The sequence below is a fragment of the Notolepis coatsorum genome (genome assembly GCF_963971535.1).
Source record: "Notolepis coatsorum genome assembly, chromosome: 4".
NCBI classification, from domain to species: domain Eukaryota; kingdom Metazoa; phylum Chordata; class Actinopteri; order Aulopiformes; family Paralepididae; genus Notolepis; species Notolepis coatsorum.
In genome coordinates, this window is record NC_140168.1 from 31,754,638 (window position 1) to 31,771,337 (window position 16,700).

General features: G+C 44.4%; 1 protein-coding gene across 1 annotated transcript in view; it reads right to left on the minus strand.

Annotated features, from left to right (window-relative positions):
* LOC311226955 (E3 ubiquitin-protein ligase TRIM71-like) overlaps positions 1 to 14,113 on the minus strand; it is a gene marked incomplete at both ends in the record, with an annotated part of 79,613 nt that extends 65,500 nt beyond the window's left edge. Inside the window, one exon of the mRNA XM_084312423.1 lies at positions 13,343 to 14,113. Coding sequence (XP_084168549.1) covers positions 13,343 to 14,113 — 771 coding nt within the window. The remainder of the gene's footprint in view (positions 1 to 13,342) is intronic.
* Positions 14,114 to 16,700: the final 2,587 nt, after the last annotated feature.

Consider the following 16,700-nt stretch of genomic DNA (forward strand, 5'->3'; position numbering starts at 1 on the left):
ACGTGTACAAAGCCACTTATTCTGAGATGATAATGCATGTATCTGGATAACCAATGTACGGATTTTGTCGAGGCCGTTAGCGTTATTTTGGGGAAATTGATATCTATAGTCTGGTGTAGTTTTCATCCACGAAAAATGGAGGCTGTTATAATTATTATTGCTCGAGAGTCTATGAATAATAATAATTAGAGCCATAATCCATTTTTCATGGATGAAAACTACACCAGACTCTAGATACCAATTTCCCCAAAATAACGCTACCGGCCTCGACAAAATCCGTTCATTGGTTATCCAGATACAGATGAATTAGCATATTAGATATAACAAATAATGCATAAAAGACACACGCAACATCCAATTTGTTTTTTCTCCAGCGCGACCAGCACGTCTTTCGTTATTGGCATGTCTAATAATGCTGTTATTAGAAAATGTGCGTGCACGGGTACAACAGATCAGTCAACAATGTCGAGCTAAAAAGTGAAGAAGATGAGGCTTCAATATCTTTTCCGTGGTTTGATGCAGTCAGTGGACGGCATAATCGGCCAAAACCAACCAGTGATCCCTCCGTTGTCCACAGTAATGTGGCCGGTTAGCCCATCCAAAGCGCCCGACGTTGTGACTAGTTGTGTTCAGCGGGACTATAGCGATCAAGTATATCAATGCATATTATCTTTTACGTTGTTCGTTATATATCATATGTTTTGTCTAGAGAGAGAGAGGGAGGGAGGGGGCTGCTAGAGTGGAGCTAACGTTAACTTGCTGAGGCTACATCGACATTTAACATTACATAAGGTTTTAGCGCGACGTGGAGGATGCAAAGCATGTTAGACGATTGGACCCGTCGCAGAGTTTACATTACACATAGAAACTGCGCGACTCGCGAGAGAAGTTTACACAGCCTTCAAATGCAGGGCGGAAGAGCTAGTTTGCTTCTAGAATTGAAGGTCCGCTCTGTTCCGCGTATGTCTATTATGAAATGACAATTGCGCGTTGACACGCCCACTGCGCGAAGCCTCTGTGCTCCTAAATAACTTTCCAGTTCGCACATATCTATCTATTTTTAGGGGCAAATGCGAGTGAAATAGTTGCACTGTCGAGCCCTAGCTGTGGTTACGTGACATCATTGCTATTTTAGAGCTGCTCTACCGGTTACAAGGTTATAGTCAAAATCCATACCGTAGCGCAAATTCATACCGTTTATACCGTATACCGTTTATACCGTCCACCCCTACCTGAGACTATTGCATTCATTGAGGCAACCGAAAGCAGCGTGGATTATCTGTTTCGAGGTCTAACGTTGGATCAATAAACGCAATCGATATTTGTAATGGTGATCAGGAATTGGAATAATCTTTTTGCAGAACATCTGATCTGAGGTAAGGAATCTATTTTACCAGTATTGGGTTAATCAGAGTTTTTTTCACAGCGTTCACAACGTGTCCCCTATGTGTGTATATGACGTTAGCGCTGACCAGGTCATGGATAATCATTTTTTCAGCCCGCTTCTCTAGCGTACATAAGTACACATATACTATCGATAATCTAGCGTTTATTTGAAAACGATTCATAAATAGGCCGAAAAATGACAACGTGTTTTGTGTATTCCACTAAAGAGCTATTATCACGGATTTTTCTGGAATCACTAGAAATCTTCAAAACTCGTATTCAAAGTGGTATAAAACGGAAATGAACTGATGAAAAAACTATCCGTTTCGTACATGTTGACTGCAAGCAAGTCATTGATAAGCGACGGTTGTATTAGACACATAGCCATAATTTAAGATATAGTTTATGCGTGCGCAAATATCCCCGTCCTCTCATTGACTAAAGTGCGCACCCCCTGCTGGCAATCAAAGTGTTAACGTTTGTTAACTGATGATAGCTATTGGGATACCCGAATTTCCCCAAAGGGATCAATAAAGTATCTATCCATCTATCTTGTTCTGCTCCGATGGTGATTTCTACTGGAACGCTTAGTGACAAATTAGCTGCATGAGAGGACACACGCCGAACTGAAGAAGCACAAGCAGTCAAAGCAAATAAGTCCGATATTCATTCAGACGACCTCTATAAAAAGAAACGTGACCTCTTACCCCCATTAACCAATAAAACTGAGCTAAAACTAAAAGGGGATTTTGTCCATCCAGTCTCTCTCTCCGTCTCGTGCCTAGCTCTAGCTCTGACTCTCCACTACCTTAACCCCCCCCCCCCCCTCTCTTTATACTCATCTCCTGGGTTGCAGAGTGGAGGCCCGACTCTCGTAGGGTGTGTGTGTGTGTGTGTGTGTGTGTGTGTGTGTGTGTGTGTGTGTGTGTGTGTGTGTGTGTGTGTGTGTGTGACGTGAGGGAGATCTGGCTCCAGAAGAAATGTGTCTGCAAGGAAACGGATCCGGCAGCTCCCGCAGCATTCCCCTGTGACCTCCACACAGTCTACTCTACATCTCCCCTCCTGCAGCAGCACGCCAGGCCCCCCCACCCCCATCAACGTCACCGCCGCACATTCACACACGTTAGTGCAAGGGTGCGTTAGTGCAGTTTAACCAGCGATTCACCAAGAAAAAGGAGCCTATCGAGGAGTTAAAATAACACACTTCAAAGTGCAGATCTTGGAGTGTGTGTATATAACTAACTAATATATATATATATATATATGTATGACTATGTTAGCTAGGTATTTTACGCCTATAATCTATCGTGTGTCTACATCACTGCGGTGAAGCACTTTGGGCTATTCATATATTTTTCCACACACACAACTATTTATTCCACCTCACATTCTCTTCCCCCACAGAGATGTCCGACCAATCGCGGCTCCAGGAGGTAGATGCTATCGAAATTTGCTTAGCACATCTTTTGTTGTAGACACGACTCCGAAGGACCGTTGTGGAGAAAGGGACACCGTTTGAAGCGGCTCTACGCGACAGCAGCGGAGGAGAACTATAAACTCGCTCCTGGTTTGGAGATATAGCGTTCATTGTCTGCTCTGCAAGAACTCCCAGATGACCAGGTTGAGTCCATCCTCACGGCGCAGAGATTATCGGATATACATCCACTTATTGATGCGTACACAAAGATTAAATATGGAATGAGACGGTGGAAAAAAACTGCTCTCAATTAGGGCTGGGGGTGATACAGTCAAAATATAATATCACAATATCTTTCTTATTTTTAACAGTATAACAATATTTGATGGCATTTGTTAGTTTGTTTTTTTCAGTGCAAAGTACAGTGTGATTTTACATCTGTTTTTTCTTGACATTGTGATGGTGCTTTTTCATTCAAAGGGGTATATTTTCATCTAATTTTGATCCCCCAAATCTTTATAAGGTTGGAGGAGCTTCGTCGACGGCCTGTGTTCCTTTGGGAATTTAAAGGCCTAAGTAAGTAAGTAAATCTTTTATAACACTGCAGCGGGGGAAGGTTTTTAGATTAAAGAAAAAAAATATATAATCTTACAATTTGTATCCATCGTTGATTTAAAGGTATAGTAAAAATAGACACCTTTGTATGAATCCATGAAAGTATCCTTTTATATTTCGGTATACCTCCCAGCCTTGTTCTGAATAGAACAATTATTTCCCCCGGTGTAGAAGACGCCGGGGCTTTAATTATTAAATTAAAGAATTAAATATCATCTCAACTTAAAAAAGGAAAACCTCTCAATACTTTTACACTCGACTTGGAAAAGGTTAACGCTAGCTATGCTTAAAAATGTGCTGTTCATGTATGCAGACGACGAGCACCTCTGTTTCAGAGGAGCCGAGCCGTCATTAGAGCGTCAGCCAGCAGTACAAACAGTTCCTCCGACCAGCTGAAGCGCTCCATCGAGAAGAATTCCTCGAAAGAATTACATAACAGTACCGGGTCTGAGACCCCTGCTCTTGGAAAACGCAGCTCTTAAAGACTCACACGCGTCCCCTTAATTGGGGGTGTGTGTGTAATACATGTTTGGAAATGTGATAGTTGACACGCCGTCTTGGCTTTCATCTCCAGCACACCGTGGGTGGTGGGTGGTGCTTGCTTCACCTTGTGTTTGTATCGTGACGGTCACACACATTCTGAACTAGTCGCCGGGCGTCTCAGGGTAACAAAACCCATGCAGAGACAAACAGTGAATCACAACACTAGAAGGAGGGAGGGCATTGGATACTATAAAAAAAAAAAAAGGGTTTATTATGTTTTTTCTACGTTTTCTATTTGATGACCATGGAGGTCTCGATTTTCCCAAACTGTTTTATATTGGGTCTTGTAGTTTGCTTACATGCTGAATAAAATAAAGACAACAAGCCTCGATTCTGCCATTACTCTAGCGACACAGCACTGAAAAGGGCATATCATTTCGAGGATATCCCCGATGCCACTTGGGAGTGCTGTGTGTGAAATGCTGTTTTGTCACAGTAAACCCCTTCAGTCCTCCACAGGACGCAGCTCCTATACCCCCCTCATAGGGCTATAGACGAGGGGACCGGTCTGGACTAGGGGGCGCGAGGGGCTTTGGTGGCTATTGACTAACGGCATTTACAAGTCACAAAGTCATATATTCCCCTTGTGCGAAGCCAATTTAGACGAGACACCTATTGTTTTATAGATTAACGCTCCAGGCAAGTTCCGTCTCCAAGAAGAAATTATGAAATGGGACTTTGTCTATTTTTTACGATGGCCTAATTGGAGCAAAATCGGATGGAAATCTTTAGCGTGACAAACAACAATCTTCATCGAATGGAGTGCGGGGCCGTCCCCTCTTAAGTCGCTTAATCGGTCGATGGTCTCAATCGACAAAGACTTTTGTTAGTCGATTAGTCATTTTGTACGCCTCTTTTCCACACCGCGCAAGTTATTCCCTGACGAATGACGAGCGCGTCTCTGGTAAGCACTCGGTCTAAAGATGTCCTTCAGCGTGACTGCGAGTGGGGAAACACAATTATACAGATTTGTCTGTGAAATCAACTCGATTAGCTGGCGAAGAATTTCTTTAGTCGGAAGTAGGGATGGGCATGAGTAATGGTTTCCCAGATAGAGTATGAGCATTAATTACTCGAGGAGCGATCGCGCAGCGTTTCCGTTAGCCGGTAATTACCGGTATTTGACCGGCAAAATCTGTTGAAGTCCGACATATTTAATCTCTCCGGTCATAATGTCCGGTGAAAATAATTCCCTCTAAACACAATTAGATTATTTGAATTGTATTAAAATAGGCTAAAATTAAATAGCCTATGCGATTAACGAAACAATCATTACATTTGGCGTTGCTTCACCAAGCAGCCGGTCTAATAATGACATCCTGTTGTCAGCGCGAGCTGGCTGCTGATATATTTGCGAGAAGCATGGCTTGGCAGGGTGCAGTACTCCAATTCAGCCATTGGCAATTCAGCTGTTGGGTGGGGGCGCTGCTGACACCGCTGCTCTGCTCTGCCTGCTCCATGCTTCACGTAAATATATCAGCAGCCAGCTCGCGCCGACAACAGGATGTCATTATTAGACCGGCTGCTTGGTGAAGCAACGACAAATGTAATGATTGTTTCGTTCATCGCATAGGCTATTTAATTTTAGCCTATTTTAATACAATTCAAATAATCAAATTGTGCTTAGAGGGAATTATTTTCACCGGACATTATGAGCAGCACCAAGTCGTTGGGAGGTGGAGATATACATCACGGCGCAAACCCACGATAATGTTGCCGTCTCTCTCTGCCAAATTTCTCAGTTCTTCGCTTGATATAATTAATACAAATGTCCAATATAATGGAATTTGTTAGCTCATAAAAATGTGATTATAACAGACTGCTGTTTATTAAGGTCGGGCAGACTGCCCACCGACACCTCAAGTCGGCAGCAGCACGAAGTCTCGAGGGACTTATTTTATTTGGAATATATGAATGACTGTATATACGCAAAAGTAGCCTAGTTTTAAGTTAAAATATTATAAATGCCTTGATGATGTCATTCTTTATATAGGCCTATCAATTGTTTTTAAGCTCAATAAACTCTGACCGGAATTTATCCCATTTGTCCGGTAGATTGAAATCTACCGGACACTCAGACCTGCAAAAAAAAATTCTAACGGAAACCCTGCCGTACCCATCCTGAATTTCCCCAAGGGGATCAATAAAGGAGTATCTTATCTTATGTATGCAAATCTATTTTTAGAATGCATCTTAAAGAGCATGGCGGCAGCAATAACAATGCACAGCGACTGACGTTTATCGTCAGTCAAAACAGTCAGTTACCATTTGTAACAATGACATTACATCGACTCGGTCTGCAGCGAGTCTCTCCAGTAATGGAAATGCAGATTGTGTGTTAATTGTAGCACAGTTAACAGTTAGCTAGCCACAATTTCAGCGTGTCCATATCAATAGTCTATGAGCACTACACAAAGTGGGCAACGTGTTGTTGGCACAATTTGGAAATGCACAAACGCGAATGTGTTTTTATCAGTTTTAGCTAGCTGCATTCCAACGACTCCAAAAAGTAACTTTACTCCTCTCTGAGGCTTTCTGCAACAAGTCACGCCTCGCGGGATTTCCGTTTCAGCGGGGGTAAAAAAATTGCATTTTTAGCGGATGTACTTGGTAACCAAATTTTAAAAATTATAAATACTTTATATAAGAAAAAAAAAAAGAGTCCCTTCAAAAACCACTCCAGTTCAGTTGAAAAGGCGAGTACTTGAGTAATCGATGACTCACAAGTCACGCCCCGTGCCCAGTCGGAAGACGGCTCTATTGGAGCGAAGGTGGAGAAACTGGGTCATAAGGAACTAGCCTATATGAAAGGGAGGGGGAGGGGACATGCTATTGCTAAACATGAAAACTTCCTAAGAAGAGAGCTAGTTAGACCAACGCTGGCCTATCCACCAGAACAACTGGGTGCGCGTGCACGAGCAGGCTGTGGTATATCATAACCATCTGTTTGTGTACACGCCATGGCTGGTTGATACAGTGCGTCCACACATCACCAGACAATGACGTGGCCTGCTCAATGCTCACAGGTAAAGAAAAGCTAGCCTTCTCCTGTGTCATTCCCTCCCCCGGGGCTGGAGCACAGTCAGTCAGTCAGTGAGTGAGTGAGTGAGGCATTACTGGGAAACAGAGCCCTTACTGGAAAAGTCAACCCTCCTATTTACTGGCAATGGGGAGCAGCGGGGGTTGGGTTGGGGGGTGGGCCTCAGACCCTTTGGAAAAAACGGTGGTGGAAATTGAAAATGGGTGTTTGAAATTAGTACTTCACACAGATTAGTGTATAGAATGTTAACACTGGTCATTCTGTGGCAAAGCCCTGCACAGTTACTGGCTTGGTTGGGGGGGGGGGGTACACCTACCCTCACAAATTATGACCTCCTCCATGAAGTTGTCATGTTTAGCAGTAGCATGCCCCCCTTCATACAGACCAACTTCATCAGACCGGCATAGTGTCATCAGAGCTGTGAGGTGGTCGCCGCGCCTCTTTTTTGGGGAAAACAACTAACTGGCTAATAAACAGGAGGTTAGGGCTGTTTAGGTAAAAAAATCATAATCACAAATATTTTGATTGATATTGAAATCACGATTATTAAACACGATTACTCATCGATTCCAGAATATCATGACGACTGAATTCGTTTTGCCCTTCTTCTCAACCAAAGGCTGCCTTTCTGTCTTCTTCTACAAGTTAGCAACAACGTTTCAAAACTCCTCCCCCTCAACACAAGCTGAAACTACTGTTTGGGCTGGCAGCGGAGTGCACCGCTATAAAAGGAAGGGTGCGCTGCATTTACAACACAGGGCAAAAAGGAGAGCAAGGCGGAATGCGGCACAATAATACTAGTTTTATCTAAATGATTTCGTTTTCGTTAGAGTTGTTCCGATACCGATACCAGTATCGGAAATGCCACCGATACTGCCTAAAATGCTGGTATCGGCGAGTACACGTAAATTCTAGCCTCCGATCCCATGACGTCATTTATCTCCTGCGGAGTGAGGATTATAAAATTAACGTGTTTTAAAGTGTGATGCCGTTTGTCATTTTAACAGCAGATACACTTTCTTAAATTCCATTGTCCCCGACAGTGTGGTGTGACGGGAAGCTCGTACGGGATGTGTTTTGCTTGCTGGTGTTATGATAGCATTAGCTGAAAAGCTAGCTAGTTGGAACAACATCCGCTTTAACGTTACATCAAATCAGACGATCGCCTGTCCTTTCTCCAGGACCTGACACTGTCCGTCTATCAACAATAATGCACCCACGGTGAATCATATTTAAGTCAAGTAGCTACTGACTAGCGTTAGTTTCAAGTTTCTTTAATAGTTGTCATACAGAAGTACAGAATACTTTAGTCAGAATACTAGCTGACTAACGTTATCAAATGGCAATGCGGGGAAGACGAGCTAGGTCAGCTAGCTTAGCATGATAACGGTACCGTGGCTAAGGTTGGTGCTATTCATAATCCAGCAATAATGGCTGCAGACCTGCAAGCAAAGTACAGCAAGTTCCAAGTGCCAAAGGATAAGAGTCTGAGGCGGAGTCTCAAAAGAGAATGTTGAATATTTATTTTGCATCGAAAATCACAACATGAACGTTAATACTAGCCAGAGCCTCTGCTACTAACAGACTGGGTAGCGAGTGCAACACTGTCTAACGTCCGTGCGGATCATTGGAGTAGGGTATATCTGCAGTGCCGCAGCCCCATACTCATTGATTAATGATACTAATACTAATCTATACAATCACCTGTTGTTGAATAAATAGCATTACTTTCTAGTTATTACTAAAAACAGTATATATAAAACAGTATCTGTATTCTGTATATAAAAAAAATATATATATATAATTTATATAATTTTTTTTTTTTATAAATGTATGCACTGGTATCGGATCAGTATCGGTATCGGCCGATACCCAAAGCTTAGGTATCGGAATCGGATCGGGAAGGAAAAAAAAAAAAATGGTATCGGAACATCTCTAGTTTTCGTGATCGATTGCCGAAAGCCACAGTCGTAATTTAAACTCAATTGAAACTGGCAGCATTTGGTCACAGCCTACAGCGTCAGGACAAAACAAACAGACGTAAGTCATGCCGAAGACCATCAAGTCCCAGAAATAGTAATAACCACCTCTTATAACCCTTTCACTGCCGCACTACCAAACTGTTAACCCTTTCACTGCGACAACACACAGAAGGTTAACCCTTTCACTGCCACACAACAGCAGGTTAACCCTTTACTATCACACTACCGACGGTCGCCGTCGTGTGGCAGTGAAAGGGTTAAGCGTTAGGTCACAGAGAGATTCATAAGTGTAATATTAAACGTCCAGGTAGGGAAAGGTCCTATACCGCTGAATAGAGAAATACCAGAGGGGAAGACTGAAGGGACAGGACTGAAGATGGATCAAACAGAACTTTTCGACATAGCACAAAATGGTTGATGGCAGCCAGTGTTGGAAAGCAATTGCTTGACATAACCGGACGCTAGGGGTGGACGGTATGGTCTAAAATGTATATCACGGTATAATTTGAAGCATAGACGGTAACGGTATATATCACGGTATCAGTGTTTCTGTTAGAATAATTTTTTTTGCCTGATAGGCAGGCTATATAAAGAATGACATCCTCAAGGCATGTAGATTTATAATATTTTAACTTAAAACTAGGCTACTTTTGCGTATAAAGTCATTATATTCCAAATAAAATAAGTCCCGAGTCGAGACTCCTGCTCCCATTGCAAACAGCGGGGCTGGATTTTGCTAGAAGCATATGTAGCTGCAGAGCGAATTGAATTGAATAAGAATTGAGACAAAGGTGCCACTCATCCTCAGCTTTAAGAATTGACAATTGTGTCAACAAATTGACACATGTGTCAACAAATTGACACATGTGTCAACAAATTGACACACAAAATGCTTAGAGACGGCGCAAGGGTGGGGGGGCGCTGTTTGACGGGCCTGTGACCAGACCTGAAAGAGCCACTGGCTCTGCGGCTCTGCAGCTGCATGCTATTCGCAAATCCACTGCTGCACGCCTTCCTCCCGGCTCCCGCTGCTGCCGTCGTTATCATAACACTACACACATATCTAATGTTTACAGCAAACTGTAGTTGATCACCAGGTATGTTTTATTAACGTAGAATAATTCATATAAGAAAAACGATAGGGAAATATCTTACCTTTCTCCACTGGTTAAAAATGCCAGGAACTGAAATTGAAACTTGCTGTGCGCCGCGGTGATATGTGTTTATTATGAAATGACAATTGCGTGTTGACACGCCCACTGCGCGAAGCCTCCTAAATAACTTTTTCCAGTTTGCACATATCTATTATCTATGACTAATTCTATCTATTTTTAGGGGCAAATGCGATTGAAATAGTCGCGCTGTGGTTACATGACGTCATTGCTATTTTAGAGCTGCTCTACCGGTTAAACGGTATAGTCAAAATCCATACCGTAGAGCAAATTAATACCGTTTATACCGTATACCGTTTATACCGTCCACCCCTACCGGACGCACTACCAAAACAAACGCTTCAAGCTATGCGAGCATCCTGCCGACCGTTTTAACTACAGGCCAAATACAACACAGTGGCGCCTTTATTTCCCACCAAAAGTAGACGGGACCTGGAGAGAAAAGCCAAAGTACCTGTAAATTGAAGCCAGGGTCCGGTTCCCAGAAACAGGAAGTAGAATAGGAATGTGCACACTCCCATTTTCCAGGAGCTAGCTTAAATTTAGTCAGTGTGCATGAGCAGTGGCCAAATGGCCCTACACATGTCGGGAGATATTTAAGTCTTGTTGAAAACAGACAGCGCGCCAAGCGTCCGACTCACTAGTAGGGGTGGGGCCTAACAAAAATAATAGTTTGGTTCCGGTTGCCGTCCGACCCTGCCGATTTAGGTGCGACCCAATTTATTTTATGAGTTTAAAAAATACATATAAAAAAAATTAAAAAAAGAATATCTGCATATTTTTTCTTTTTTTTACAATAAAGTTTCATACAAATCTTAGTCAAACCTTTAGTATTATGGATATTAAACATGCTGGCAGAGTACATGCATCCATGTTGTTGTGAACATTTTAATTAAATAAAGAAATTCCCTATCCATAGTTGCCGTGGGAAAAAATTCAATAAAATAAATTCCCTACCTACCCATGGCCTTAACTGACAACCAACAGGAACCAAACAATATTTTTTGTTATGCCTGGCAATCACCAGAGGCCTCACGATACGATCACGATACTTGAGTCACGATACGATAGTATTGCGATACTAAATATATTGCGATATGCTGAGTATTACGATATTAATATTGCGATATATTGCGATTTATTACCTTTTTTCAACTGCAAAGTAAAACTTTGTCAACATGTTTTATCTAATAAAAGAAAGTTCAGTCTGTTCATCTCACTTCAATCATTTTCATTGCAGAACATGGTATTTTCTCAAGCAGACAGATGTAAACACTGTAATCTGTGTTGCATGTACCTGACAAACTGAACTGTTTGTATTACAGTCATATTCCAACTTAACTGAATGCACATGCGTGTGTGTGTGTGGACTACTGTACTATTACAGGTATTGAAATGAACAATGCAACTTCCTTATAATATTTTTTATGAATAATTAAATATCGATACTTGGCGTCCCTGTATCGATACAGTATCGCCACGCAAAGCATCGCGATACTACTATGTATCGATTCCCCCCCCCCCACCCCTACTCACTAGAGTGGCCTAATAGATGGCGGACATTTTGCCAGGCCTTCTAATTATGCATTTTTATCCCATTCATTCCAATTTAAATAGAGTTGTCTATTTAACGGAGAACGGGGCCCTCCGTGATCAGTCTGAATAGGAAGCAGGAGTGTTGGAAGGGAGACATTCCAAGGCTCCTACTAAAAGCCATTTGCTACTTCTCCAGACCATAATGACCAGACCAGGGAAAACTTTGGGTTCCTGTCCTAATGGCCTTTGTGGCTTTCCTGCTCGGATCACACGGGACAAAAGAGACACGGACAAAAGGGCCCAGGGCCGTGACGCTCCGACCAACGCTCTTCCCCCACTATCACAGGAATACAGGACCTCCAGAATACCTCCACGGCTAGGACTTCCAACAGTCAGAGAAACATGTGGGCTGTTACTGGAGGGGCCTCTCTCTCTCTGCCCTGCATGGATGGTGTGGTACAGATTAACCAGACTCTGTGTGTGTGTGTGTGTGTGTGTGTGTGTGTGTGTGTGTGTGTGTGTGTGTGTGTGTGTGTGTGTGTGTGTGTGTGTGTGTGTGTGTGTGTGTGTAAATCCAGCTCAGCACACGTGCCTGGTCCTCTCTGGGGAACTAGGTGAAGAGCCACTCATCTCCCTTTGAACTTAAGGCCATATGGCCCCCAGTACGGTTCTATACTACACACATAATGCTATTAGACTATAAAACTGTGTGTGTGTGTGTGTGTGTGTGCATGCGAGTGTGTATGTGTATATTTTGATTTGATGTGTTTTTTTTTTTTCCGTGTTACATACAGGTGTATGCCCAGCCCATATGGGCTTACAAGACACATAAACAATAAGTATATAATAGTATACTTGACAAATAACATATAGACCAAGATGGCCACAAGACAAAGAAAATACAATAAAACGTAATATAACACAAGCTGTAAGCAATGTATGTAAACAAAGAAACAAGAGGAATTCATATACAATTATATAGGATAGTGCGTTTTGTCTCAAGTGCCATGCTTTCTCCAAAAATCCTGCAAAACTGAAGATGTCCTCCACAAAACAACAACTCAACATACAACTCTCAGACTGCCCAAACAAATCCGGATTTACATTACATATATGTATACAGTATGTGCGGGTTACACAACTCAAATAATGCTATTAGGCCACTGACACTGTCGGGCCTGTGGGGTCAGTAGGGCAAGGCTAGCTAGTAGCTGCCACTAAAATCGGCTGGCACTATAGGAAAGGCCACAACCTTCAGACTGTGTGTGTGTGTGTGTGTGTGTGTGTGTGTGTGTGTGTGTGTGTGTGTGTGTGTGTGTGTGTACTTAAAAAAAGATTTAGTATGAGACAGTGCAAAGTCTGTAGATAGTATATATAGTATATGTGGGTGTGGCATATATACCAATAATACACATGCATGTTACAATATAAATATTCTGTAATATTTACTGATCAGTCATGATCACAAGTGACTATGGTTATATTCTGTATACTCTGTCTGTATACTCTGTGTGTGTGTGTGTGTGTGTGTGTGTGTGTGTGTGTGTGTGTGTGTGTGTGTGTGTGTGTGTGTGTGTGTGTGTGTGTGTGTGTGTGTGTGTGTGTGTGTGCGCGCACGCATGCCTTTCCATCTAGAGTGCCATGAACTCACCTCGCTGTCATGGTGTTGGCAGAAGCTCATTCGGTCCTGGAAGAGGGAGAGCAGGGCGAAGTTGTTCTGCAGCGACTGGGCCAGAGACACGGCCACGCCGCCGGGCTGACTGGAGTTGCTGTTGCTGTTGCTGTTGTTGACGCGGCCGCCCAGGTGGAGGCTGTCCGCCAGCCGCTCGATGAAGTGGTCCTTGGTCAGCCGCACACGCTGGTGGGCGCGCACGCAGTTGTCGCACAGGTAGTCCTGGCAGTCCAGGCAGTGGGAGCTGGCCGGGTTCTCGTCGTCGCACGAGCTGCACTGGGGCTCCCCGGGCGTGTGGTGCGGCCGCAGCAGGCCGCCGTGGGAGTGGGGGAAGCCCGCCGAGACCCCGCCTCCGACCAGGCCGCGGTGGTGGTGGTGTTGGTGGTGGTGGCCGTTCTTGTTCTGCTCCTGCTCGGAGCTCGTCACCACCACGTCCAGCAGGTTGCTGAAGAGGAAGTTGGAGGAGGGCAGCGAGTCCACGCCCGCCTCGGAGATGGACACCTTCTGGTCGCAGGTGGGGCACCGCAGCTTCAGCGGGTCGCCGGGGCTCCGCTGGCCCTCGATGCACTGCCTGCAGAAGGCGTGCAGGCAGGGCAGCACGTGGAGCCTCCTGGAGGTCTGACTGGAGGAGGACGAGGTGTGGGAGGAAGGAGAGGAGGTGGACGAGTTGGAGGAGATCGGCGCGGAGGAGCCGCAGAGCTCTTTGCAGAGGGGGCACGTCTGCAGGTCTGAGTCTGGAAACGAAGCCATCTGCAGCCAATACCGACTCGATTTAGGCTACAACATAACAAGCTGCTGTGAAGTTGAGGGGTTCATCGTTTGAGACACACGTTGGGTTTGTCTTGCGTTGTTGTGGGAAATAATAAGCTGGTGTTTGAGGTAGATGGATGAAATCAGCACTACAGTGGAAATGGTCCTCATTGACTTGCAGATATAACACTGAACTGAAATAAAGAGGTAGAGAGGCCTGACTTTTTCAAAAACAACGAGTCAGGTGTCGTGGAAAAAGGTGGCCAAGCTATATTTCGGAGGTAAACATTTGATATTCAGTCTCTCTGCAAAAGATCTCGTACAGATTCAGTTGTATAAGGCGTGCAAATAAGAAACAACTTCATGAGAATGCGCAAAACCATGCCATGCGATGATAGTGCGTCTCTACGAAAAACGTGTTCACTGGTTGTTCCGACGGGGGGGGGGGGCAGATTCATAAGAATAATCCTTATTATTAAATTGTGGTGCTGTGCCTACGGGACCTGTAAGCTCCGTCTCTCCTCCCCCAACATGACTACGGTGCTCCGCGCAGAAAACGGGCCCAGGCACCGAGTACCAATAATAATAATAATAATAATAATGTCCCAATTTATCTTGTTACAATTTATTAGAGTCCGTTGTTGTTTTGCTCCTCTAGTCAACCATCGGAGTCAACCACAGCCAGCGGCCGGTGGTAGCAGCACTATACTAGGACCAAAAAAAAACCTTAAATTATTCATCAAAGCATTTGCTCATCATAAGCGACGCGATAGTATCATCATCATCATCATCATCATCATCGCGTATGATGCCCTATAGCTCGGGATCCCTTTTGCGTAAAATGAACCGAGCCTTTGGGTTGGTTTGGAACCAATAATTAACACGATCTAACAAGTCTCTATTGACATGCATGCATGTGCAAGTTTATTACCACTCCTCCGGTGCATGAAAGCGGCCACTTTCCAGTTCTCTCTCTCTCTCTCTCTCTCTCTCGGTCTCTCTCTCCGAGCGGAGGAATGCACGGCGGGGCTTTTCCACACAACGCGCCTCTCCGGAGGCTCCAAGGCACGCCGAGCCCCCCGAGTCCTCCAGTAGCATGAGAGCACACCACCCTCGTCGGAACGGAAACCCACCAGGTCTCTACAACAACGACCAGATCGGTCTTCTATTTAGAAGAAGTCCTCCTCCGCGTTCCGTTCTTCTTCTTCTTCTTCCCTCCTCGGCGATATAAACATAAACATAAGGTGTGCGCTCCTCTGCGCGCTTGTCCTGTCTCATGGGCACGTTGTTTTTGGTTCAGGCTGCTCCTCCAGCCGCTCTAATCCAACTGAGAAAAAATGGACACATTTCCGCCCTAGGGAGGGAGGGAGGGGGAGGAGAGGGAGAGGGAGGGGGAGGGAGGGGGAGGAGAGGAGAGGGAGGGAGGACCGAGGGAGAGGGTTGGTTGGTTGGTTGCGCGCGAGCGAGGCTCGCTCCCGATAATGGGGAGGAGAGCTACTTGGATGGTGTGTGTGTGTGTGTCACACGCATTTTTGTGTGTGTTTGTGTGTCACGCATTTGTGTGTGCGTGCGTGCAAGGTGGATATAATAGAAGAACTCTGGTACAATTGGCTGGTTTTTAAAGTATAGGGAAGCGAAATGAGCAGCCAACTGTCCAGTGGGGTGTATATCAACCTCTCTGTTTCTCTCCCTCAGTATTGCAGAAGATGAGTAGCTCTCTCTGGTCGTAGGGACAGTGGAACAGATACAGCAGGCCCAGTCAACATGCCTCTTTTATCTTTCCACACTGGGCCTATAGAGACGGCTTCACTGGAATGATGTTGCTATAGGGCGAACAGTTCGGACCCAAATGTATTTCCTGTCAAATTGCATTAGCAAACACTGCAAAGGGAAATAAAGCTTGAGTCCTTTAATGTTATCACTTTGAAACCATCTCTATCGTGTGTGTGAGAGAGAGAGAGAGAGAGAGAGAGAGAGAGAGAGAGAGAGACGCTTTTCAGCTTTCAGTGTCATGGAATGGAGCCTTTTTGGGTTTAATTAATGTTGCTTATTTACCCAAGCAAGTTGGCTGAGAACACAATCCATATTTAGAGGCACTGCCTGGAGAGTGGTTGCAGGAGGAAGGGAGGAGTTGACCCACTGACAAACAAATCAAGCATTGTGCCTTTAGGGCCCCTCTCCCCCTCTCTAGGAGCCCCCATTGTTGGGAAAGGGGGAAAAAGGTGAACAAAAAAACTAAAAGAATCTCAGTAAACAATCAGAAAATCTTTGCATTCTTTTAATGGCACACTTTTAAGAATCGTAGGGTGGCAGGGGCATTGGGTGGCAATAAGAAGAAGGGGGAGGGGGGCAAAATAAATAATTTCTTTGGGTCCACGAGAGGGTCTTGTCCAGTTTCGAGTTGTGGTACTGTGCTATGAGGTAGATTTCCACTACCCCCCCCCCATACTGAAAATAAATGAATTCATGGCACTATAAGGGATTTGGGATAAAAGCATCTAACAAATGGCATATATGAACTGTTCTGTTGAAACAGTTGGGGGTTGAGTGGCCTTGCTCAAGGGTCCTTTGATAGTAGTATCTGCTA